The 24,940-nt window shown below is 44.0% G+C and overlaps 1 protein-coding gene across 3 annotated transcripts in view; it reads left to right on the top strand.

Moving 5' to 3' along the window:
- SNX4 (sorting nexin 4) overlaps positions 1-24,706 on the top strand; it is a 53,422-nt gene extending 28,716 nt beyond the window's left edge. For 2 of the 3 annotated variants that reach the window (XM_082285083.1, XM_082285081.1), the window contains exons 12-14: positions 372-517; positions 1,889-2,003; positions 2,348-4,239. In XM_082285083.1, the coding sequence (XP_082141209.1) occupies positions 372-517; positions 1,889-2,003; positions 2,348-2,395 (309 nt within the window). In that variant the 3' untranslated portion in view covers positions 2,396-4,239. Of the gene's footprint in view, positions 1-371; positions 518-1,888; positions 2,004-2,347; positions 4,240-24,569 lie in introns of those variants that run through there. The other variant, XM_082285082.1, reaches the window with a different exon arrangement.
- Positions 24,707-24,940: the final 234 nt, after the last annotated feature.

The following is a 24,940-nucleotide window of genomic DNA, read 5'->3' as shown; positions in this document are numbered from 1 at the left end:
ATAACATTACCTAAAATATTATCTGAAAATGGTAACTGACAGTTTTAGAATTTTTAATGTTGCTCTTGGATCTATTGGTGCTCTTTATGGAACACCTTTATGGCTTTTGTTTCTCTTTGTTTCTTTCCTACTTCACTAGGAAGGCTGCTCTGAAAGTTCACCCTTGTCAGCCTTAAAGCATTTGAACATCAAATTACCTCCCCCCCCGCTTTGCTTAGTCTAACCTGAGTCACCAGAGCTATTTATCATTTAATGAAATGGAAGTTAAAGCAAATAATCAGCCAAATAAGCACAAATGCTGATAAATGTCACCTGATGTCCTGTGGCTGTGCTCAGGAATCCCAAACCTAGAGTATCCTTGTTTTTTGTAGACTGTGAGAACCTTCTCCCTGAAGGGGATGACCAGCAAGCTCTTTGGGCAAGAGACCCCTGAGCAGAGGGAGGCCAAGATAAAGGTTCTAGAAGAGCAGATACAGGAAGGAGAAGAGCAACTGAAGTCTAAAAATCTGGAGGGCAGGTAAGTGGGCTTGACTGTTTCAAAGAAAACACAGGGCTTGTCTTAGCAAAAGTCCTTGACTGGATGCTCTTGAAGGTGTTTGCATTTTATAAGTGTTTTTAATATATTCTTGGTGTTTATGAGCTGTCTATAAAAGCTCCTGTCAGCTGCAAGTTGTGAAATAAAGTGCAGTACATGCAGTTAGCTTCTGGTCTGAGTGAATGGCTTATGTAAAACCTGATGACTTTCCCAGTTCCTGAGCCCACTCTAATAGCTGACTTGCATGCTTTTATGTTCCACTAGTAATATATTTAGCAGGTGGGCTTGGAGGTCTGCAGCTGAATAGGCTGAGACTCAAAAGCTGATTTGCTTCAAATACAGTATTCAGTTTGGTTTATGTATAAGGGTCCTGAGCCCATATTCTGCAGCTTCTCATATGGGGGACACCTTACTCCTGTTTGAAAGAGATTAGAAGGTCTGGGGTGTTGTGTTTGAGTAACTGCTTCTTGGTACTCTAATGAAATTTTCTTTAGGTATGCAAAAATGAAAAATAGGAACAAAAGTTCTTAAAGCAATGGGATTTTGTCAAAGCATGTCTGTCATATAACACAAAGGGTAAACGTGGTATCTCCTGATATGTTAGCATTAGAGCTGGAAAGATAAGACTAGTTCATGACTAGTTCAAAACAACAAGACATTCAGTAAATGCAGTATCTTAATAATTTTGGCAGATGTATTGGAGATGTGCTTTTGTAGCTCTGGAAGCAATTTCCGAGTGAATGCTAGTCCAGCACGAATCAAAGTATGAATTACAGATACATGCCTCCATTTTAGTTAAGGAGACCTGACTACACATCACCAAACCAGCACAATTAATTTCTGAAGTGAATTAATTGTCCAAGTTAAATTTACTTTGTAAATGTTGATTGTGCTTGACTGTCTCACATCCTGACAACAAGTGAGTTTTCATGCTGAAGACATGAAGATTCTGGCTTGACAATTGAAGGAGAAACACGCAGTGTTGTGTGCTGAATGTTGGCATAGAGATAATTAGTTACACCAGCAGAATCTGGAGGAAAAAAGTATATTCTGACTTATGCTAGTTCTATGGCAGTGATGCTTCCTCAGGAAAAAACACCAAACCAAACGAACATCCTAATGTATCCTGTGAAACTGATTCTCTAGGTTAAAAACCTTAAAAAGAAGGTGGGGAATTAGGTAGTGCCAGTTGTAAAATGAGGACACTGAGGGATGCATAATAATTGCAGGACTGGATTTACTGACTGAAAGATGGAGCACTCTGTCATACATAGCTTCTCTGCTGAGTGTCCAGAGCTGGGGGTGCAACACTGTCTAACACTTTCTAACAGAAATAATTGCTTTTAATTTCAGAGACTTTGTGAAAAGTGCCTGGGCTGACATTGAACGGTTTAAAGAGCAGAAGAATCATGATTTGAAGGAGGCACTTATAAGCTACGCTGTTATGCAGATCAGCATGTGCAAAAAGGTACGTGTGGCTTGGATAAGGCTGGCCCAGTGTATTTGTCCTGTGGGGAGATGCAGCCTGTCAGTAACTGGGAACATGGCAGTCACAGAAGATTGGAAGTCACTAGCATAAAGCCTCCCACATACTCCATCCTACTTGAACTCAGTGGCATGTTAATGTTGAGATATATGTAGATATAGATATAAAATAGACACTGTGGTCCAATTTCAATGTGGTCTCTGCCTTATTCTTCTGTGAAGTTCTATTTGACTTCTTTGTAGAGTCTTCTGTTGAACAAAGTTGTGGATGAGGTTTGCAAATAGAATATATTCCCGCCTATTGATTTTTAACTGTTCTTTTAAAAGGGAATTCAGGTTTGGACAAATGCAAAGGAATGCTTCAGCAAGATGTGACTATCTGGAAATGAATTCCTCCTCCAAGTGCCAGAGAATGGAAGCACAGTGTATAACACCAATGTTATATTGCTACATGACTTACATACAAATCATGAAATAAATGTAATTGTTAATAAAGGATGAAAAGGACATGTTGTTAAATGTTTAGCCCTGACTGCCAGTTCTGTGGCATGTTTTATATGTGGTAGCAAATAATGCAGGGGTAAAAGAGTTACTGAAAACTACAGCTCTGTATTGGGACAAAGGTATTGGGAAAGTTATCCCAGAAAGTATGAACTGAACTGTTCTGAGACTTGTGAAACACCATGCTCTGTAATGTGTAGATCACTTCCAGATGCCCTTCTTTCCAACCCTTACTGTTAGAATTTTTAATGCTCAAGGGTGCTTTGGTTTTATAATGGGGCACACAGTCGTGTTCTCGAGGTCTACACCATAAGAGGGCAAAAAATGAAATATTGTAATGCCTAGAGTTCATATTTAAATGCCTTTGCATGTCCATAGAGAAATATGTTTTTCCAGAGTTCAGGTTAAGCAGTCTCAAACTCCTGAGATGTTTGAAACTCTCTACAGTAGAGGTGTTGTACAGTGGTTTGATAACAATATTCTGCATTTACTGGTTCCCACTTCAGTTTTGATACGGGCATTGATTTCTTACTAAACTACTTCCTGCAAGTAAAGGAGACTGGTGATCTAGCTGAGCAGAAAAACCAAAGTCAAAGCTGATAAGAAGCAGATGCAGTTGGAACCTGTTTACACTTGGTGTGAATCTGGCCTGTGGCAGCTTGTAACTGAAGTGGTTTGGTTCTTAAACAAATAGTTCTTAATGAAGGTGCTGAAATAATAAACCTAGTGCAGCTTCTGTCATACTTCAGAGTGGTGATGTGCAGAACCCACAATGAACCAGGGTGTCTGTTTGGCCCTTGTAATGATGTTTCAGTGTGTGTGTGTGTGTGTGTGTGTGTGTGTGTGTATGTATATACACACCTGTATAACATGATTTGCAGTTACAGGGTTTGCATTAAATGTTTCCAATTATGAAAATCTCTTACCACTGTCTAATATTGGGCTTTTTCTACATCCTTACTGAAAGTTCCTGAAGTCTTGTGGAATTTGTCAGACTTGATGGCTAGTCCTGAAGGAAGCTTTGTAATAATCTGTTGAAAAGTGTATTTAATTATTTTGGATTATAACACTACTCAGATTTTTTTTTTTTTAAGAGATACTCCAGAAAGTCCTTAAATGTTCTTTTGATAAAACTATCTAAATGTATTTACTGGTATGTCGTATGTTACTTTTGTCTCTTCAACCTTTCTTTTCTATAAAATCATTGTAAAGAATGCATAGGTCTGGTGCACACTACAGCTTAAAACTCTGAAGTAAAATGCTGGTACTCTGATAACCTGTGTTGGCTCTTTCAAAGCATATGACAGTGACATGCCTAGCTGAGAGATGATGTTGGGCACAAAGAGGTCTCTTTCTTTAACATCTGCAAGGAGAAACATTGTTCCATTCAGAGGTTGCAGTATCTGGTCCTGATACAGGCTGAAGGACTCTTACATTCCAAACCAAGAAGTTGCACACTTGATGTATTCAGTAAACCTTCTAAAAGAGTGGTGCCTTAATACAATACCATGAGGCGCTCAGAGTAGGTATTTTTCATGCACTTTGATTTTTGGTAGATCTTTCTGGTGCCTCCTTCCACATGTCACTTGCTGTACAGCTCATTTAAATGTATTAGTATGCCTTTTTTTTCCTTGCTAGTTCTACTAAATATAAGAAGGGAACAAAACAGTTCTTGTAAGTTTTGTGCCAAATAAGATAAATAAAATTGCTCTTTGATATTTTTGTTATGTTGGGTTTTTTTTGTAAAAAACTCTGTCTTTCCTATTCTGAAGAGTGCTGTTTGATTTCTTGTGGTTCTTGTCCATCTTAGCTCTCAAGGAGCCTCCAAATTTTGGTTTAAAATTCGGTGAATTGTGCACAGCTTTCCCTTTAGGTGAGGAACATAGTGCTTAAGGCCAAAATTAGATCCTTGCTACCAGTCAGCTGTCTGAATTTCGTGTGTGTCTCCGTCTGGTTAAGAGAAGATGCTTTTGAAAACAGTTTGCATTATTTGACAGAAATTATATGAAAAGCAAATTAAGGGTAATTTGCAATAACTTTGTTTCTTGTACTTCTGTCTTTCCAGAAAAGCATTGCATGTGGTCTGTGTACTTGGGGATCATAGCAACCAGTGAAGGCTTCTCCTCTTTTAGCTTTTCAACATTTTAAGGTGAAACCAGTCAGTTACTGGCTGTTTCCATGTGGGTAACAGAGCCCACATGACAGATGTACACTTGCAAAATGTGCATTTTTCCAGTTACAGTGTGGATTTAACTCCTGTAACTTGTTCCACTTCACCAGTTATCCAGTAAACATCAAAAATTGGTGGAAGGCCTTGAGAATAGTAGCAGGTAGGAAGAACATTTTAACCTAATCTTGACAAAACACTTGTATATGAAAATGTTCACCTGCCTGGATCATCAGATCTGCTGATTCTGTTGCTTCTTGCAGGAAGCTTTGCTGGGTGGATTATCACTGCTCATGCTATCTCTGACCTTCCCCATTACTAGCAGGACCTTGTCTTGTTGGTGCATTTTAGTTGCTACTGTTATCTGTTCCTGAAACGTAGCAGGGGTGAGGGAGCCAACTGCAATGGAAAGATAGAGTTTCATGAACTCTCTTTTTTTAATGTATTATTTCAGTATCTGGCACGTCAGCCCAAGCACTGTTAACCTGGCAGCCGTGTGCAGGGACTGCCTTGGCAGGCACAGAGCAAATCTTGGAGCTCGAGCCACACTGAGGAGCTTGCATTGTGCAGGTGAGCCAGAGGAAAGTGTTGGCTGTGGCCAAACACGCAGCAGAGCCAGCAGAGCAAGGCTGCAGTCCCAGAGCAGCTGGCTGGGCTGGAAGCACTGCAGCTCAGGATATCTTCCTGTATCACTCTCCCTACCACTGAAATTCCTTTGTTCATCTTGGTTCAAGAACTGAGAAACACTTTCTAATGTTGCCTAAAGGATTACAGGGAATGCCCTGTGCTTGTCACACAGTGGCAGGGCAGGGCTGGGCTCTAATCCACGTTTCCTTGTGCCTCCTGTTCTGCCCATCCCTGGTGCCTCTGTCTTGTATTTGCCTGCAGAGCTCTGTGGGGAGGCATAATGTGTAATGAAAATCCCCACACACGGCTGCTCTAGAAATAATGCAAAGAGAGGAAGCAAGTGGAATGGGAGCTGGGAAACTTGGAGCACAGGCCTTGGTGTGAAATCCAAGTACTTGTGTGTCACCAGTAAAAGCAGTTGCCTTTGTAAGCACTCGCTTTGCTGCTGCCATGAGTTCCTGTCTGCTCCTGCCTGGCGGGCTCCCACCTGCTTCCCCAGCAGAGCTGTGTTTCCTGGGACAGGGGCTTCTCCCTAAGGATCCCATCTCCTGAGAGACCCTTGGCAGTGCAGGACAGAAAGTGGTGTGAGCCGCTTCCCTCTGTGGGCGGCCCCTGGGGCAGGCAGGATGCTGACTTCAGCCGTGAGCAGAGAGATGTCTCTCTCGAGTGGCAGAGGCTTGGTTGTCCCTCCAGCTGAAACAGGGGCGTCACCTGTGTCCCCTTCACAATAGCACTGCCACAGGTACCTTGTGTAGTCTGGAGAACCTCAAGTTCCTGCGTAAGCAAAGGATTGTGACTCTCTGGCTGCTGTGTTCTGATGCTTCCTGGTGTGATACAGTATTACCAAAGTGATTTTGTGATTCTGGCTTTCTGAAGGTCCTATGCAGAAGAGAAACATTTTTGGGTTTTGTTTTGGTTTGTTTTGTTTTTTTGCTGGTTGCCTTTTGGTTGCTTTTGAATGCCTTACCTAAACTGGCCTTCCTAATGCTGTGTTTTCTTCAAAAAGAATCTTTTGCTCTGACTGGTTGTAGAACATACCTAAAACATGAAACAAAGACAAATTGGAAGGGATTTGGGGTTGTTTTGGAGGAAAACAGCTTCGAATAGTGGAAGTAAAGAGTATTTGGAGGTAAGGAGAGATGGTGCCCTGCTCGGACAGGTAAGGATGGGGTTAAGCTGCACACAAGGGCAGACAGGTTTTGAGGAGAGAAACACAAGAGGGTGAGGAGGTAAGGAGATGAGGCAGGGAAGAAGGACAGCAGAGATGGGATGGGTGATGGAACTGGAGAGAAGAACAGATGGAAAGCTTCTGTCCCTGCAGGCTGGGCTGTGCAGGAGAAGGAAAAAGCAGCACTGTTGTCCTTGTTTTGGAGAAGTAAGGAAGATGAAAGCAGGAGGTAAAGGAGGTTTCAAGAGCTGTCAAAGGCAGCTGTATAATACTAATGGTAGTATAATGATAATGATCTGACTGAAACTTGTCATGATGGCTGTGGTCCTGCAGCTGAGATCAACACTGATTATGGTGTAATATAGCTCAGAAGGAGATATTATTTTGTCTAATATCTTGTATCTTTATTTAATATCGTATTTTTCACCTTTCTGAATAAATAAAACAGGAGAAGAAGCTTCAGTCTTCAAAAACCCAGCACAAACTTTGTGGGCACTCCAGTCCTATAAACACCAGCATAATTAACCATGGGCTGTGGGGGCCTGCTGTCTGATGCAGCTCTAAAAGAGGCTGTCCCATGTACCACCATCATCCTAAGGACTCCAAATAATAAATAGCTTCTTCATCTGTAGCTAGTTCTGCTATCTGTACCTATCTGTGGCATGTGATAACACCAATTATATTCTCTTTGGAAAGCAGCTGTAAGTGGCCGCAGAAGATAAAAAGCGATGTTGTGGTGAGGCTCCCCGGGCTGCAAAGGTGGAAAATGATGTCGTCGGAGGGAAAAGGCAACCCCGACCGCCCTCTGGTGGGTCTCCAGCAGGAGCTCGCAGGGCCCGGGATCCGGGATCCCGCTGGGGGAGGGAGGTCAAGGCCACCTTCTCCCCTCCTGGCCTGCAGAGATACGAGAGCAGTGCAACAGCCATGGTGTAATGGAAGCCTAAATACAAAGGGGTGGGTGATCTGGAGCAGTTTTCCATGCAGGATTTAGTGCTGAGCTCGTGTCCTGCTGTAGGTTGCTGTTAATAACACAGTGTGTAACACTGTGATTTGCAGCTTGAGTGCCTTTCACACTGCACAAACACTGCCGTGAGTTGGACGCAGAGGTTTCTGCGCTAGCAGTATTTTTAAAAATTTATTTATTTTTAATAACTGCTTGGATGTGGTGCCAGCTGCATGGTCAGAAGGAATGATCCATGACCACTTGTGCAAGCTGCAGTCCTGTGTAAGAGATGGCAAAGTCACCGTGCCCCAGTGCTGCTTTGAATGAGGTTTTCCTGAAGTGTGTGTTCTCTGGTGGCAGAGAGGCCAAGTCTCATGATGGTTGTTTCTGGGGCCAAAAGGACAGACTTTATTTCCAGTCTCCTTTGTTTTGATTATGTTCCAAGTGAGGTGCTGGTGGCTTCTGCCTGCTCACCTCTGATGGCCCCATAGATACTAGACGCTCAGAGGGCAGCAGGGAAGAGCTGTGGGCTCCTTGAGCTGCAGCAAGGTCCCTCCTAGGCCACATGACAGAGCTGTACATCCCCCTCATCTGGCATCTGCCAACCTGGAGTGGGCATTGCAACAGCCACAGCAGCATTCCCACTCCTGTGTGACATTCCCTGCACTCCTCTATGGATTTTGTTAGCCACTGAGGTCATGCTGCTCATTTCAAGCTACCTCTGGTGCTCCTGCTGTGGTTCAGAGTGGCTCTTGCCCCAGCCTGACCACACTGGGGCTGCCTGGAGCCGCGCAGGGCCTACCACTGACCTGCTCCTTGCTTCCATCAGGTGATTAGTCACTGCTTCCCAGTAGCACAGCCTCCTCTTCTTCCAGTGGCTCCCTAATCCTTTCCACCTCCATTTCAGTAATGCTCTTACTGCCCAGGCTGTCAGTAAAGACTCTGACCAGTACAGAGCCAATGGGAGAACACAGCAGGACCCTGCTTCCCCAAAGAGTTCCCATTTCCAGTTGCATCCTGAAGCCTTTGACCAGATTTTAGTTTATTTTAAGGAATGCTAGGCTGGCTTTCTGATTCAGAGCAGGACTGGCCCAACCGGAGTGAGGAGAGCTGTGATGTGGTGGATTGCTGCATTAATACTATTGCTCCATCAAGGAAACTGTGATCTCTTAAAATGAGAATTAATTTGACAAGATTTGTTTTTCATGAACATGTTGATTGGCATTAATCTCTTTCAGCTCTGTATCAACTATTCTTTTCCCTGGGATTAGTTTCAGACTGACAGGCCTATAGTACTCCAGTCTCTGTAGTTCTATACTTTTATAAACACACAAAATACCAGCCTTCTTTTAGATTTACGGAACTTCCCCTGAAATCCAAGACCTGTTGAAAATCAACATCCATGGCTCAGAGATCTCTTACATTGAAACATCTATAAGCTTGAGAAAAAGCTGTATGGCTCTGGAGATAACAGGCATTTATTTAAGCAGCCACTGTCTAGTGCTGCACCCTGGGTGTGTCTCAGGAGAAAATATCCCCTTGTGTGATGGAGCTAAGGCACAGCTGTGGTTGATGAAGAGCATGAATGGAGCATGGTTTGGTTTCAGCATCCTCCTAAATAAAGTGAAAAGCATATTCTTGTGTAGTTTAGCACAATATTACATTATAACTCTATGCTGTTGCTGAAGTTTGACTCTGACATCTCAGAATGAAAGTGAGGAATTAACCTTTGAACCATGTAAAGTGACAGGAATATTCACAGATGGAGTGGACTCATTTGTGAACTAGGAGTAGCCAAACTATTAGAGGAGATGAGGAATCCTCCTTTCAAAATCTGAAATTATTCTCAGTGTTAAATCTTTCCAAAGTACATCTTGCTTGCTTATAGATAATTGATCTTTCCTAACCTCTAATTTCTCTTGATGGTTGGCTTTAGCATTCCTCCCCTCTGCCTAATGCTTTACCTGGTTATATTTGTTCTGTAAGCCTGGACAGGGATTTGAACATGTGTTGCCTTTTTCAGTTTCAGGGCACTTACTTAAAATATCCAAAAATAATTGCTGGTGATCATTCACTTTCTGTTCAAACTCCTTCTCCCTGCTGATGTAGTTACTGCTATTTTTAGCTTTAAAATGCTAAATACATAGTGCTTAGCTGGGGCTTTTCTGTTTCCTACCAACAAATATAATGATTTCGATTACAAGGCAATTTAGTGTTTGCTGGGTTTCATGTTACTTTTAAATTTGAAAACATTTCCTTTTTCTTTCTCATGTTGACATCCACCGTGGAGCTTCCTGGGCTGGAGTTAAATGAAGGTGATGATAAGTAAAATAAAGTGATGATTGCCAGCAAATGTGTGAGTGGCAGGACAGATGCCTCCATGCTGGTCCTTGGCAGATGGTCCTGGGGAATTATTGACTTGATCCAGGTGATGTTTCTCCTTTCTCCCTATGCCCAGTCACTGGAGCGGGATGGCTTTGGCACTGCGGTGCTGGAGATTCCCAGCAAACACACAGGGGATTGGGGATCTCAGTCTGATGGAGGTGCTCCTGGAGGGCCACAGGGCAGCAGGTTCCTGGTTTGGGGATGCTGACAGGATTTGTCTGGTTTCAGGGGAGCAGAGGGTGGTGAGCAGCTGGAGGACCCCGCCTTTGGGAACTAATAACCTCTGTATTGCAACATCCCTCTTTGAGTTGGCAGATAAGACTGTAGAGGGGAAATTAGCTGTTAATGGGAGCAGGGTTGGAGATAAGCACAGGGAAGAAACCAGAGCTCTGCAAGCCCAGCTGGAGGTTTGGGTAAGGCTTGGCAAACACACGCTCATCTGGTGGAAGAGCACGTTTATAAATTTGGCCTCCAGGACTGACTTTCCCAGGAATCTGCCACGGTCAGGAGATGGCTCAGCTTGGCAGCTGAGTTGGGGTTACTTTTTCCATCTGAGGAGCAACACGTGGGAAGCAAGAGCCCTGGTCTTGAGCAACAGAGCTGAGAGTTTGTGCCTCAGGTTAGAGTGGCCTGTGTGGGGTGAGGTGGCAATTTTTGGTATCCTGGGCAGACTGAGCTGCCTGCTCAGCTAGACAGAGTTGTTGGTTCAAAAGTGGTTCCTGATGTCTTTGCCAGAGGGTGAACCTTTCCTCTCTCGTCACCTACCTTTCCACTGGTGTTGATGCTTTGGCATGTGAATCTTTCTACCAGGTATTGGTAACACCTTTGTGCTAAGTTTGTGCCTGCAAATGTGTTGTAACTGTTGATTTTATGTGTTACCCACTCCATGGCATTGTGCAGGCAGCTGGTCCATTTCCTTCATTGCTTTTGTTCTGAACACTCCAGCTCCACAACTGCTCCCCTTCAGCCTCCCTTCATGCTGCTTCAATCCATTCAAACTTGTTTAGTCTGCCTGAGCCTAATGCTCAGAAAATTGGGGTGGCTCCTACTGTGGCCACCCACAGTACACAGCCTTCCATCTGGAAGAAGGAGCCACAAAACCTTGATCTCTCACTTAAAATGCGATTGCACCCATGATTTCTTTCTGTTCTTCCTATCCATTGGTTAAGGATGGAAAGGGTCTCAGTAAATGTTGCTGAGATATCTGCTTCTTTGTGTTGTGCAGAGAGTCCTAAGTCCTCACCAATACTCCCAGCCTCCTGGGATGTACATTGGCAGGGATGGCACTGCTTCTTTACAGATGGTTCCATAATTAGCTGTCCCTGGAAATGTAAGCTTAATTACATTTTACATACTGGCTCTAGAGAGGCAGGAGCTGTGTCCCTTGAAGTACTTTCTTCTGCTATCTAGAAATTTGTGGTTTTTTGCAGTGACCAAAGAGCTCTCAGGCAGCATGGATTGCCTTTTGGATTGCTTTGCCCTTTTGTCTCATGTTTAAAAACTGCAGAGACTCTTGCTTAGCTTTTATATGAACCACGTCCCCAGCAGTCACTTTTCCTTTTTTCCCCATCTTCCTTACAGAGCAAGTGGCAAGTTCTCTCTGGCTGGGTTGTCCAAGAGTTCTTCAACTGCTGCATCAACGCTTGTCTTCCAAAGCATGGATTTTCTTGTAGCAAGGTGACCAGCATTCACTTCTGAGGAGCCTCTCCTGCTGCAGCACAGAGATGTGGAACACTGCAGCAGGCAGGAGGTGCACTTCCCATGCTGGCATATCCTTTTCATGTCTTACAGCTGTCCCTGAACAGAGACATTTCTGGATCCAATGACTGGAAAAGCAAACTGTTGCATGGCTGTATGGGAACTCTAAATCCAGTTATTAGATTGCCATAGTCTGTGGAAAGAAAGGAAAATAAAGCAGAAACCATGACATAGCCTCCTCTTGCAGACTGGTTGTGCCAGTGTTGTAGTCCCTTGGGTCAACACACACCCAAGATGTTCATTCACCTCCAGGTGTTTGAAGAGGTTAATATTTGGAAAGACGAGCTGCTCTGCTGAGTGTAAGAGTTCAGTCTGACTCGCATGTCCCAGAAGACAGGATCTGGAGTAATTTCAGCATAGCATCCCTGGGTGCTGGGTGTGAGAGAGAGTCAGTCACATCCCCAGGTAGGTGTTTCAGGCAGGTTGAAAGAATTGCTCCTTGGAGATCCTTCTCTGTCTGCCTTGATGGCACAGGGAGTTGCAGAGAGATAATTAGATTTGAGATGTAGTCTACCCCAAATAAGGAACAGAAGCGGCAGTGGATTTCTGTGAGATTGCTTTTGCTTTGACCTCTTTTTGTTGGTAAAAATTAGAAACTGGGAATTTTACAGAGCCTTCTTGGATTTGGTCCAGAAACACTAGATTTGCTGTTCTCTGGGAAAAGGAAATCCTGTCTTATAGGTGTTGTTTTCTCTCTCTGCTTAAAAAAGAAAATAGTTTGTGGGTCAGTGTCCCTCTGACACCTGGGTTTATCTGCTTGGGGCGCAGGACTAATCCCAGAGGAGCCAGGTGCTGGCTGGAGAGCTGGGTGTTGTTTGCCTCTCGGGATGGCTGTGGGCTGGCAGAGAAGAGTCATCTGGCGGTATCTGGGCTCCCTGTGCGCAGAGCTGCAGCTAATCTGCAGACGAATGTGTTTCAACAGGAAAAATAAATCCTGTCCGTACCTGTGCTCGCTTGCTCCTGCCGGAGCGCTGGCTCGTAGGCTCCGGGCACCGGCGGCGCCCGGGCCGCGTCGCTCCTCGGGTCGGAGGCTCTTGTGCAAGCCCCGTGCAGCCGGGGGGGACCGTGTGGAGGCTGCGGGCTGCAGCGACAGCCAGTGCGTGGTTTCGCAACGCGACCTCGGCTCACGCGTCCGTCAGCGCTCGCGTACCTGCCCCGCCGCGCCCGCGGCGCTCTTGGCTCCGCGCTGCTCGCCAGCCCTCCTGGCCAGGAGCGCCATCCGCGGCCGCCCCGCTGCTGCTCTGTCTCCTGGGTGCTGGCGAGCGCCGTGGCGAGTTCCGCCCAAACTGGGCATTTTAGCGCTTGTTGACGTCACGGTCACGCGCGGGGGAGCCCCGGCACAGGTTTGGGGACCGCGCGAGGCAAAGCCACGCTGCGCCTCGCTCTGACGGTGGGGTTCGGCAGAGAACCCCAAATCTAGACTAAAGAAAGCCAAAAAAGAGAGACAGATTTAAGGCATGCTTTTCGCAAGGGGAACAATTGTTTCTGTGTTTCTTCTTCTTTGGCTTTCTTTCCCAACCTTTGGTCTTTCTTTGCAAATCAGGCCACTTGTCGTGGATGTTGGGAATGGAAATAAACCTGGAGCGGCAGTCGTTGTTACGGGATAAGTGTTTGCAAATGACAGCTGGTAAGATGCACCCGGCATGGTGGGGGACGCAGGGGAGGAGAAACCACTTCTGCTATTTGCCAGCACTCTCAGGGAAGGGATGCTTGCTAGACAGACTGGTTTGTGACATAAGTGTAAAACAACAGCGAAAAAGAAACCCAAAAGAGCCATCTAAACCCAAGAAAAGCCACTAGCTGTTGGCCTTGCCTTGCAAATTGATATATTGTCTTTGCTCTGATGATGAAAACAAAATCCTTCAGCTCAGGATTACTCAGACTACTGGACAGTGTCTCTGAGAGAAACTATTTCCATTTCTGGACCTGGAAAGTTAAAATCAGAGAAATAACTTCTTTGTTTATGGCTAACCTGTCAGAGAAGAGGCAGATCTTGGCCATCATGCTTTTACCCTCATCCAAACTTCCTCAATGCTTGGAGCAGACTGATCTGAGTTTTTTTATCATATATAGCTCCAGATACAAAGCTTTGTTCTAGCTCCTCTGAGACTCTTTTTGATTTCCCGTTTGGCTGGGCACCATCTCTGACAGGATCTTCAGGAGCAGAGCCTGGACTTGTACCTCCTGTTTAGAAAAAAAACAAACAAAACACCTCAGGGCAGAGCGTGCAGTCAAGGTGCTCTGCTCTCCTGCAGCCTCTTCCGTGCTGACTTTCTCTAGCTGAGCGGGAGATGCTTCTTCCCTTCCTCTTCTTGCATAACCTCAGCCACTGCCAAGCCCTCATTTTCTTCGGTTTTGGGTTGTCTGTTTTTTTCCTCCTTATTTGATAATTTATCTCATTTTGCCTTGTGGCATGGTCTTTTGCTCATCTTTAACATTTCAGTCTTTTTTTAGAGTAGTTGATGGAGTCAAGCTGTGGGTGAGTCTGCACCATCCTGGCCATGGCACCGGTGGTTTGGATGCAGCCATAAATCCTGGGACTTGGAAGGAGTTCATCTACTGACAGCAACACACCCGTGGGTCTGCTTGATGCAAATGATTTGTGATGTGTCACTGGGCCGGGCTGCCAAGATGTAGGTTAGGGGCAGATGAACTGGAAATCACTGCAGAAAGACAAGGACACGATAGTTAGCCACCTCCATCCTCTGCTTTGGGTGTCTACGGCACAAAGCAGGAAAAGAAGAGAGATGGATTTAGCTGCCACCAATTCACAAAATGCAGGGCAGGTAGGGCTGTGGCAAAGGCTGTCCCTGGTTGCTGGGGGTCTCTGTGCTCAGGGGTAGGGCAGATGGGCACAAGTGGTACCCATGGTGGCTGTGCTGCCCGCGGAGCTGCACATTCCCAAGGCTGAGTCTCCTCTGCTCATCCCCTGGACAGGACACTGGCAGTCTCTGCCCTCTTTCAGTCATGTCTGAGTAATTTATGGCCACAAGCTGACGTCAATATGAGATTCAGTGGGACTTGCTGGCATCCTCAAACACTGTTTGAAGAGGGGCTCAGACTTGTGTTCCTCTGCACTGTGAACAAAATCGTCTTTTTGCTAAGTTTCCAGGAAGGGTCCTTCTCCACAGGGGCTGCTGCTCCTTCGGCACCTTTCCATGGGGAATGCATTGGAGCATTCCTCAGGGCTGGGGAAATGCAAACCTCCCTGTTCTTGCAGAAGTTATGGGAGGGGGAAGGGGAAATGGAGAGACAAACCACCTGGTGCGGTGGCCACCGTGGCCTGTCCGCTTTAGGAAATAAATTGAAGGCAAGTTCTCTTTGTGTACCATGGTCCCCTAAGCTTGCATTTCATACCAGTTTAGTGCCTGGTTCCTGCTGATGTGAATTTGGAGGGAAAAAATCTGTTGTGGGATGCTTCTTTAGGTTGTGCAATGAAGCATGTGTCTAGCTGGCAATAATGAGATGGCAGATAAGGCTCTTTTGGGCTGAGATCACCCATATTTTGTTCTGTGTGTGGATTGCTCTGCTCTGTGACTGCCCTGCTGCAGATGGCAGCTACTCATAACCTCTTCCTCCCAGTGCTCTCCAGCAGTTCAAACAGTGCTCTTCAGTAGCAGATATGGTAATTCCTAGGGTAAGTGTGTGACTGATTGGAAAACACACCAGCTGCCATGGGAGACTCCTTTCCTGTGAGTGTGGTCAAATGCAACCCACAGCCCTGGAGGCTTCTCCTTGCCTCACCTTTCCATGGCTCTCCTGCTTTTTGCTGTGGCTCTCTGGATCTGCTGGAGAGCAGGAACTGCCACCATCCTGGTGAGGAGAATGTTGCGCCTGGCTGGGGCTGGAGTGCTGCTGCTTGATGGAGTTGGACATCTCCAAAGAGGCACATGCTAGCTGGTCATCGTTCTGTTTTCCCTTGGTTCCTCTGCTTTTCTTAGTGCCTTGTTCCTTGCAAAATTCCATGTGCTCTGCTCCCCCAGGGAGCAGCTCGAGGCTGTTTCATGCTCACTGTCAGCAATCCTTTATTTCACACCACAAAGCAGGTGCTGCAGGTGTGGCCCTGTGTCTCCGGTGCCTTGCTTGCTGTATCCTTGCTATTTGTACTCCTTGGTAATTGCAAAGCCAGGCAATCTTGGAAGGGGTCTAGAATAAAACCCAGCTACAGGTTAGTGTGCTTAGTGGTGTGGCAGCAGGCAGTATCTTGTCCCACCTTTTCCAGCTTGAAAAAGGTTCCAAGGGAAGAAATCTGGGTTGCTGTGGGAGCTTTGGGTGGGCTGTGATGTGGTTTGAAATGCCCCTGTGGGGGGAAGCAGTTTATAGAGTGATTTAAGGGGTTTAAGGTGTTGGGAGGGAGGCTGGGGACAGGCAGGACCATCTGCACAAAGGAGTGCCCGTCTGCATGGAGGCTACAGGGAAGGGATGATTGCAGGGGACCAGTTCCCATCTGCTGGGAATGCTTGTGAGCTGTGTGGGGGGATGACATGACATGGGAGGGAGGGATGCAGGGCCTGGGCACATCCAGCAGTGCACAGGGGGTGACAGCTGCTGGTGTTTTGAAGCCAGCTCAGGGGTATTGCTCCTCAAATGGGACTTGTGAGCACATTCCAACGCTTGGCTGCTGTGCCAGCTCTGGGATCAAATGGGTCATCTTGTGTAGTCTGAGTGTTTTTGTGAACAATTAAGCTGCAATTCGTGCCAGCATGACTGCTCTTACAACGTGATGGCAATTACAGTGCAATGTTTGATGACCAGTATCTCATTTTCTAGAGGGTGATTGAGATTTCTTTTTCACACTCTGATGCAAATTTCTTTAAATTTAAGACCTACTGAGGGGAGAAGGGAACAATTTATTTAAGATAAATCACCAAACCTTGATAAATCCTTTAGGTGTAGTGGTCTGTGTTGCTGCTGATTTGCTGCTACAGACTTTAGAAGTTTAGAAGAAAGCTTCCACTGTGCAAAGAAGTTTTTTTTTCTGGACACTGAATGCATGACCCTCACTAGAAACTATGCAAACACATAGGGACAGCCTGACTGTGCAAGGTGGTGCTTTTACCAGCAGCTGCTTGTTGGGGTCAGGCAGATCACAGGGAAGGATCACGGCAGCTCCCTGCGCTCCCTCTCTCCTCCCCACATTCCCGAGCTGCAGTGATTTAAGGTTAACATTCCTTCATTTGTTTGCAGCTATAAAAAATAGACAACTTATGGGGAATGGTGAGATGATGTGCAAACTCAGCAATGAGAGACAGAGAATGTTATATTTCTTTTGGTGGTTGTGTCTTCACGTATTTTAACAGACTTAAGGATGGGCAGATATCTCGTGCTTTTGATGGCAGGTCTTCAGTTTCAGCAAGACCTCTTGGGTGGTACCACAATACCAATTAGTTGGGAATGATTTGAAGTGTTAAAAAATTTCACAGGTTCAGACCATTAACAATTTCCAACAGTATCTGTGCTTTTTTGTTCTGTGTTTTAGAGGGCTGTACAACCTGAGCTGCTTGCGGGAATTTTGATCTGATTTAACTGTGAGCAGCTGGTCTTTGTCATTGGCTTCAGGATACTGCTCCTGCAAGGGCAACTGCAATTTTTGTACCTTTGCCTTTTCCTATTTTCGCTTCAAAGGACATGCCCCTATATTATTATGAAAATCATCTTTCACTAGACTAAACTTTGAAGCTGCAATATTAACCATTTTATATGCCTATGATCAGTGTTTCCGTGGTGAAGACACAGCAACATCCTCTTTCTGTTCTAACCCAGCCTATTTGCTATTTTTGCATGTGATATTTTGATGCTGCCTCACCTTATGCTAAACCCCACTCTTCTACTTATTTTCTTTATTTGTGATTGAAGTAAATTACAAATGTAATTTACTTCAATAACACATTCTATGGTATTTTGAACTTGTTTTGTGGGTTTTTTTCACTCTTTCTAACAAATTATTTTATTTGCCTACTTTGGCACTAAAAAAGGCCCGGTTTTCTTCCTTTTTAAGGCCACTGGCTTACTGATTTCTACATGAAAATTTCACCAGCATTAAGACTACTTGTTAGTATGCACAGCTACAGCAGAGGATGTTTTATTTTTTGACAGCTCCAGCTTCGTTAACGTCTCTGTAAACTGTGGAGAGAAGGCTGCCATTTTAGTACATAAGTGGGCTGTACTACAAACAGACACATTTCCCAAGCAGGAACCAATCCGCAAAATATTGCCACTTTGCATACAATTAGAAACAAGATTGACTACCATATCTTTAATCAAATATGCTAAGTGAGTTGATCAAAAAATGGCCAAGCTGACAAAATGAAGGTGTCCTTAATCTGCATCTAAATACACATTTTTCAAAGGAAGTCGTAGCCTTTTATCATGCCTTCATATTCCAATAGCTGGCATTGATTTCAGCCTGTCAGCTTGAATCTACTGGTGTTGATAAGGAGTCTTTGATAATATGATGATATTTTTTTAAAAAAAGCTATTTTCCCCCAGAGGTATATGGATTTGGGGTGACCTTGTTGGGTTTGCCCTTTTGTATTCTATGAGTTACCCAGAAACTCCAGCTCCTGCTATTTATTTAGTTTTGTGATTTTGTCAAGGTTATCAGCTAGATATTTTATCAGGGTCTATTTCCTCTGTGCCTCTGGCTTCTGAAAATTGAGATTTAACTTTGTCTGGCAGTTAGGACCTACTGCACAACCACTGGTAGCTCTGCAAACCTTGTCAGCTCACCAGAGGGGCTGTGGGGAAGGGAAGCTGCTTCTTTCTTGAGACAGTGCTTTGACCCAGAAGAATATCCAGTGCATTACCTTGCAATCCACTGTAACCATTTGTCCTCTCCAGCTATGTGCTTTCATCCACCACCAGCTCCTTGTCCACTTGCCCTTTGAAGCACTGATGGGATATTTTCTTCCACCTTTTACTGCACCTCCTCTCAGACTGGCCAAGACTCTCTCCTTAAACCCAGGGACCAGTTTTTCTTCATCCGCTTGTCTGGCTTGGTGTGCATACATCCACCCAGGAAACAATGGCAGTTTACTTTACAAAGAAATATGCTTTTACTTAATACAAGCCATTTTAAACCATTTATTTGACTTTTAAATTATACTCAGCATTGAACTCTCATCTGCTTTGCAGATGGAAAGCAGATCTTACCAAACAGCCTTTGTTGTCTGGGATATCCCCAGCCCACACTCAAGCTGTTCCGACGTTCTTCTGACCACTTTCATTTCACATTGTCCCCAAGGCTTAGCCAAGCTCCCTGGATTTCCCAGGAAGGTGGTAGTTGCTGTTCTGGAGCTTTCTGAGCTGGCATTACATGGACCAACCTCCTGACTGAGCTCAGGCTCTCTGAATCTGCCTGGGCACAAAGTGTGAGGGTATGCTCTCCTTCCGCAGGGTCTGGCTGGCAGGATGTGCTAAGTCCTCACCAAAACTTTCTAAAGGCTTATGTCAGTGTGAAAGGGGCTTCACAAGTGCCACACCAGATGTGATGTTCTAGGGAACCAGGAGAGACGGTGCTTTTCCATCAAGCTCGTTGGGAGCTGTGTACAGTTTGGAAAACTGCATCAGTGCTGTTAGCTGAAAACATGCTGGTGTTGCTACATCACGGGCTCAGATGTTAAAAAACAACTGCTGCCACCCATGGAGAGGCCATATAATGTGCAGCATCCCTTCCTTATCAAAGTGGACCCATGGAGAGAAGCTGAGGAGGGACCTCTCCCCATCTGCAAAATAGTGAGATGTATCAGCATTACAAAGGTCACATTTTTCTTAATGCCTACACACAGCACCACATTCCTTCACAGAAATCTCTTGATGTTTGCTTTGTGTTTTAAACAAATTTCTGGCAAAATTTCTGGTATGTCTCTGAGATTTCTGATGTCTCTATGTGTCCTTAAATGGATCCCCCTCCAAGTTTAGTTCTTCACAGGCACCAACTGATATATATATATAGATAATTGCAAATTTAATGGTTGGAGTTATTCAGTAAAAAAAAGGTTTGTTAAGTTAACTTTGGGTAAGACTTAGCACTGAAGACCTTTGCCCTTCTGTTTTTAGGTAGTCAGTGCTGTCATGGGGGTTGGAGATCCTTTGTCACTGTTTGCTTGTCTGGATAAGCCAGACACACAGAGGCACCTCCTTGATTCACACACTGAGTTCTCTTAAGATGACAAGGCCACAACTTTACAAAGTCTGTTCAAGCTACTGCTTTGGGGCAAAGCAGTGTTTTTGGCTCAGGGCATGTGATATATCCAAGACAGAGAGTGCTTGGAACAGACTTTTCCTCTGTTCTTTCAGTGATGAGCAGGCATGGCCAGCCAGTCTCAGCCTACCAGGAAATACAGCATGCTCTTGGAAATAAGCAGTTCTTCTTTTTGACCCCTTTGCTGCTTTTAAAAGGAGCAATATCTGAAACTTCAGGTTTTTGGCTGCTTTTGCCCATTTCGTGCTCATTCCATGACAGTGTGTGGTACAACCACAGGGTATGGAGCAAAGGGCTGATGTCAGGCAAGAGGAAACAGACTTTATTTTATAGACTTGAAGGTGCCTCAGGTACCCATGTTGGCAAGACATTTTCCTTCAGAATCCTTTTGGGTTTAGCACCAATGCTTTGGATGTGCCGTAGCAGAGAAGTTCCCCATTTTAATCTCTTGTTGTATTCTTTCTTTGTTGATTGCTTTTCTATACCAGACTTTACCTTATACACTTTTATTCTGTCTCCCCTGCTTTTCTCTGAAGATAATAATCCAGATCTTTTCAGTCTTTTGTGAATTGCCTTACCCTTGATCCTACTTGTTGCTCTTTGAATCATCTGAAGTTCCTAGTCTCAGAGATGGCTGGAGATGGCTGGACCACAGCAGCCTGCTTGAAGTTGTACCACAGATCTATGTGAAGATATTTTATCTTTTTATTATTCTTCAGCCCATTTTATCTGCTTGCTTACTTTATCTGCACTCCAAAAACAAAACTGGGTGGCACTGGTGGCAAAGGCCAAGATCTAGGTTACTTCTTAAAGCATTCATCGTATATTTGTGCAAACTGTTCCTAAAGACCTCTACTGGCACCATAGCCCCATAGGCCATCCCAGTGGTTTGTGACCTTTGCTATTAGAAAAACAGAAGAATACCTAACCTAAAGGGAAAAATTTATATCTTGCATACCTCCTGAGGGCAAGGAAACCAGCTTTCTTCACTTGCCTGTGCAATGTCCTCTTACATGTTTGAAGACCCTCATCATGTTTCCCCTTTAGCATTCTCCATTGGAACATGTGCCTTTTTGGTTAGGTTTCCTAGATCTCTTGGCATTCCTACTGACCTTTTCAACTGGGCCATACCTTTCCTGCCCAGCTAAACTCTCAGCTGTGCTGTGCAGACTGAATGGAAGTGATTCCCTTGTGTCTTACAAGGTTTAAGCCAGGTCAGACCTAACAGCATGATGTGCACATCAGCTGATGTCCAGCTCGTGAACAACTGCACTGCCCTACTAAACCACCTTCTGAAACACTGCTGTCCTTTAGCTCTGCCATAGATTCAGGTCTTTTCTCCATCGTTACTGAGCTGAACTCCATCGTCTTCTTCTCCATCCTCTTCCAGAGGAGGCTGGACCTGGACCTGGACCATCTCCTGCTTGGTGCAATTTGAAAATTTACCTGTCCTCATCTTCCTGTTGAATAGTCTGGTACAAGTCCTGATCATCTCCATTCAATGCATCCTCGTGTTTTGGAAGAAAAATCAGTCATAACTACATTCAAGTAGTATTTAATTTGCTTGCTTTGGCCTTAGAAAGATTTCATCCAGTTCACTTCGCATTTTATGAGAAAGACACGTGAGAAAAAAACTTATCAACAACTTCACCTTCTTGCCTTTCCCTGCCAAGACCCCCCTCTTTAGCTGTACCTTGGCCTTTTGTCATTTGTAATGGATCTTAGCAGTTTGCCTTTTCTTCTAAATTCAAAACTTCATGCAGATACAATGAAATTTGTTGGCCATTATGTTGTCCATTCATCTGGCTTTTTTGGAGGCCTCAAAGGTTTTGCTTAGTCCCCACTGGGGCTTGATTAACTTAATAAATTTATGGTAGCCCAGTTGGTTCAGCTTCTGACAGTCATGACAGGCTCTACATAATATGAAGAATTTAATAGCCTGTCTTGTTCCAACATTTCCTTATTCTGATGCAATTTTTGAGAGTAGTACCAGAGGAAACCAGTAATGGGAGAGCAACACTGATTTTTATTATGTTTTTATGCAAAACCCGAAACCCTTCCTTTTTTTGCTGTGTTGAGCAATTAGCTTACGGAGTTCCAATTCCAGCCTTTTAGAATCCCTCTCTGGTCTCCAAGGTCCATTTGTGCTCTTCTCATTTCCCCTTCCTTCACTGCCAACTGAAACTAGAGATTTTACTGGCTTTCACAGATTCAGACTTCTACACTCTGTTGGCTTTCCAAGTGGCTCAAATAATGTATGGAAACATCCCATTTGGCATAACGGCTTCATCCTTGTAGCCCTGGGAATGTACAACCTCTTGGGCTTAAATATATAGAATCATAAAGTGGTTTGGGTAGGAAGGGACCTTAAAGGCCATCTAATTCCAAGATCCTGCCTATATATATAATATATACATGCCATATAAATACATATATATATATATATATATATATATATATATATATATATAAAAGTTAAAATATATGTTTTCCAGTTTGAACTTTTGGTTGATAAGTATCAATCTCCCATCACTACCACTGCATCAGAGCCCGATGTCCTACCTGCTCTGCAGATGCTGCGTCTTGCTTTTAATCAGGTCAATGTTAGACTTGTAAAGAGGTGTGAATCTGAATTTAAAATGCTGTGCTTGGCTTGCACAAACTCTCAGTTCATGCAAGGTGGTGTGATGCAGCCTACAACGTGATAATATAAACCAGGAGCATTGACACAAAGTAGGTATGAAGTAGCTGGTTACTCACCTCTGAGTGAGTAACCTGGACAAGCCTTTAGCTAATGGTTCAGCTAATGCTGTCTTTCAAATTAGATCCACTATAATATTTCAAATTAAAGAACTCAGCTGCAGTGGGACAGACACATGGGAAAGATTAAGATGAATTAAGTAAAGGTGTGACATTAAATTGCAACAGTTAAAGCCCACCAAATCCCTGAGTGGATGTTCTCTCTTTTACAGATAAAATATCCCTCACTTCCTTTACATTTATTTCTGAAAGGCTTAATCCTAAAGTGTTCACACTGGGGTTTAAGGCCCTCTTGCTTTCCTATCTGCAGTTAATTCAACTTAAATGTCTTAGGTAGGCTGCCAATCTAAGTTAAGAGGAGATGGTTCTCTGCTCTACTTATAACTTGTGTTTTAAGGCAGAGAAATTGGTTCTTTAAGTTCTGTCTAGTGTCATTTGACAACTTGTGTTAGGCAAGTACTACATTATCATCATTTTTGTTGCTTTTTCTTTCTATTAGACATCTCAGCATGGGACATTAAACATCCTCTCTTCTTTTAGTCTAGAGATTTATAATGCTAATTTTACAGGAATGCCGTGTGGGACCAAGCCAGACGTATTACAGATATCTGAACGTCTCGTGTCAACACAAACCCACCCTGACTGATGCTGCCTTGCTATCTTTCTTTTTTTCAGACAGGTATATCTCTCATCAAACATTTCTTTTTTTTTTGTTTCTGGGATTTTTTTGCTCTCTTGACCTCAAGTTTTAAAGCACTTTAGGCTACTGTATTATTCTAAAATAAATGACTGAGTCAAGTCAGGCATGTTGGTGGCATTAGAAACTAATCTGATATGAAGAATTCTTCAGGGCTCATGTGGAACAGTGCTCTCCTGCAAACAGTTTTGGGAACAGAAAAGATTCTGGGAATAAGGAAAAGAGCTGGGTGACTTGCATGCACCCTCTAACCAATATTGACTGTAATTAATAATTTTTGGTTGCAAACATCAGATGCCCAGGTGTTTTGAGCCATTGCATACCACCGTATTTCCCTGCATTGGTGAAGTCAGGGGAGCACACTGTGCCACTGTAGCATTGTGATTGATTCCTGATCTGCCAGCAACATAGGGCAAGGCAGACTATTGAGTCAGGCTTATGTGGGATCATGAATTGAAAGCTTGCTATAAAAAACATTAAATAATTAAAACACAAATTCCACCAGGGATGCTGAAATGAAGAGGAGCAATTTACAGTCAACGTGAGTGGATGCTCAGACAATGGACTCATTACATTTCTGCATTGAATATGTGTGCTAGTTAAAGCCCTGGTGAAATATTCCGATCAAAAAAAATAGATGGAAGGTGATTTTCTAGCTTTCAGTAACAACTGTTCCCTGACTGAATCCACTGCTGAAATGTCAGGCATTCACCAAGGTATTTCTGAAGCACCATGCATTGTATCTCTGGCACATACTGGCACCAGCCAGGGCTACAGCAACCTTTGTGGACAAGGAAGGAGGGGAGAGGAGGAGGGAAACTGAAGAATAGTGGCAGTGGGGTGTGGAGAACACATCTGTAACCTCTGAAGGTCAAATTACTCTCATCTTCCACCGAAGTTATTAACTTCAACTATTTGATGATTCCACAAGTGCAGAAAAGGTGGGTTTAGCATTGCTTGGGAAGATGAATTGTGTATTTTTACACCCTAACTCCTCGTGCTTTCTCTTGAACTTTCTGTTTGCAAATACCTTATTCTGAGTACATAAATGTTTTTCTAGCAGTGCTCTCCATATGCAAACTACTGACATGAATTCTTCACTGATCATCTTCAGTCTGTTTTTTCAAGACTTAGCATCATTATAAAATACTCAGTAAAAATATTGATTGCTGTAGTGCAGATTGTTTTTCACATTTCCTTTGGCCTGATCTTGTAACCACAAATAGACATAAATAGTCCAACAAATCTTTATTTTTTTTATTATTATTATTTTTCAAGAGAAGCCAACTGTATGTGTTGGAAGGAATGAGACTGTTAACTGTGAGTTGTGACATCTGCAGGGGGAAGTGGAGAAGAGGGACGTGCTGTATCCTTGTTTTATATGAAAAAGGACAGAGGAGCAGCAGGAAACTTCACCCTGGACAGAGTCACAGGAGGACAGGTCGCATCACTGGACTCTCTACATCACTCCAAAGGCACAGATAAAAGGTTATGTGGATGTGGGTGGGTGAAAAGAAGCTGCACCTGATGTTTGTTGATTTATGTGTCTGTGGTCTAAATGACTGAGCAGTGGGCCACACTAAGAGTATTTTCAAACAAACAAAAAATAATTTTTGAAAAACTTGAAGGGGATTTATAAAGAGTTACAAGGATAAAGCAAGACCTGGCAAATAGAGTTAAAAATCCTGATACACAGTCCTTAAACCTGATA

Source organism: Coloeus monedula (genome assembly GCF_965178545.1).
Source record: "Coloeus monedula genome assembly, chromosome: 7".
Classification (NCBI taxonomy): Eukaryota; Metazoa; Chordata; class Aves; order Passeriformes; family Corvidae; genus Coloeus; species Coloeus monedula.
The sequence above is the reverse complement of the archived record's forward strand: the minus strand, read 5'-3'. Positions and strand labels throughout refer to the sequence as shown.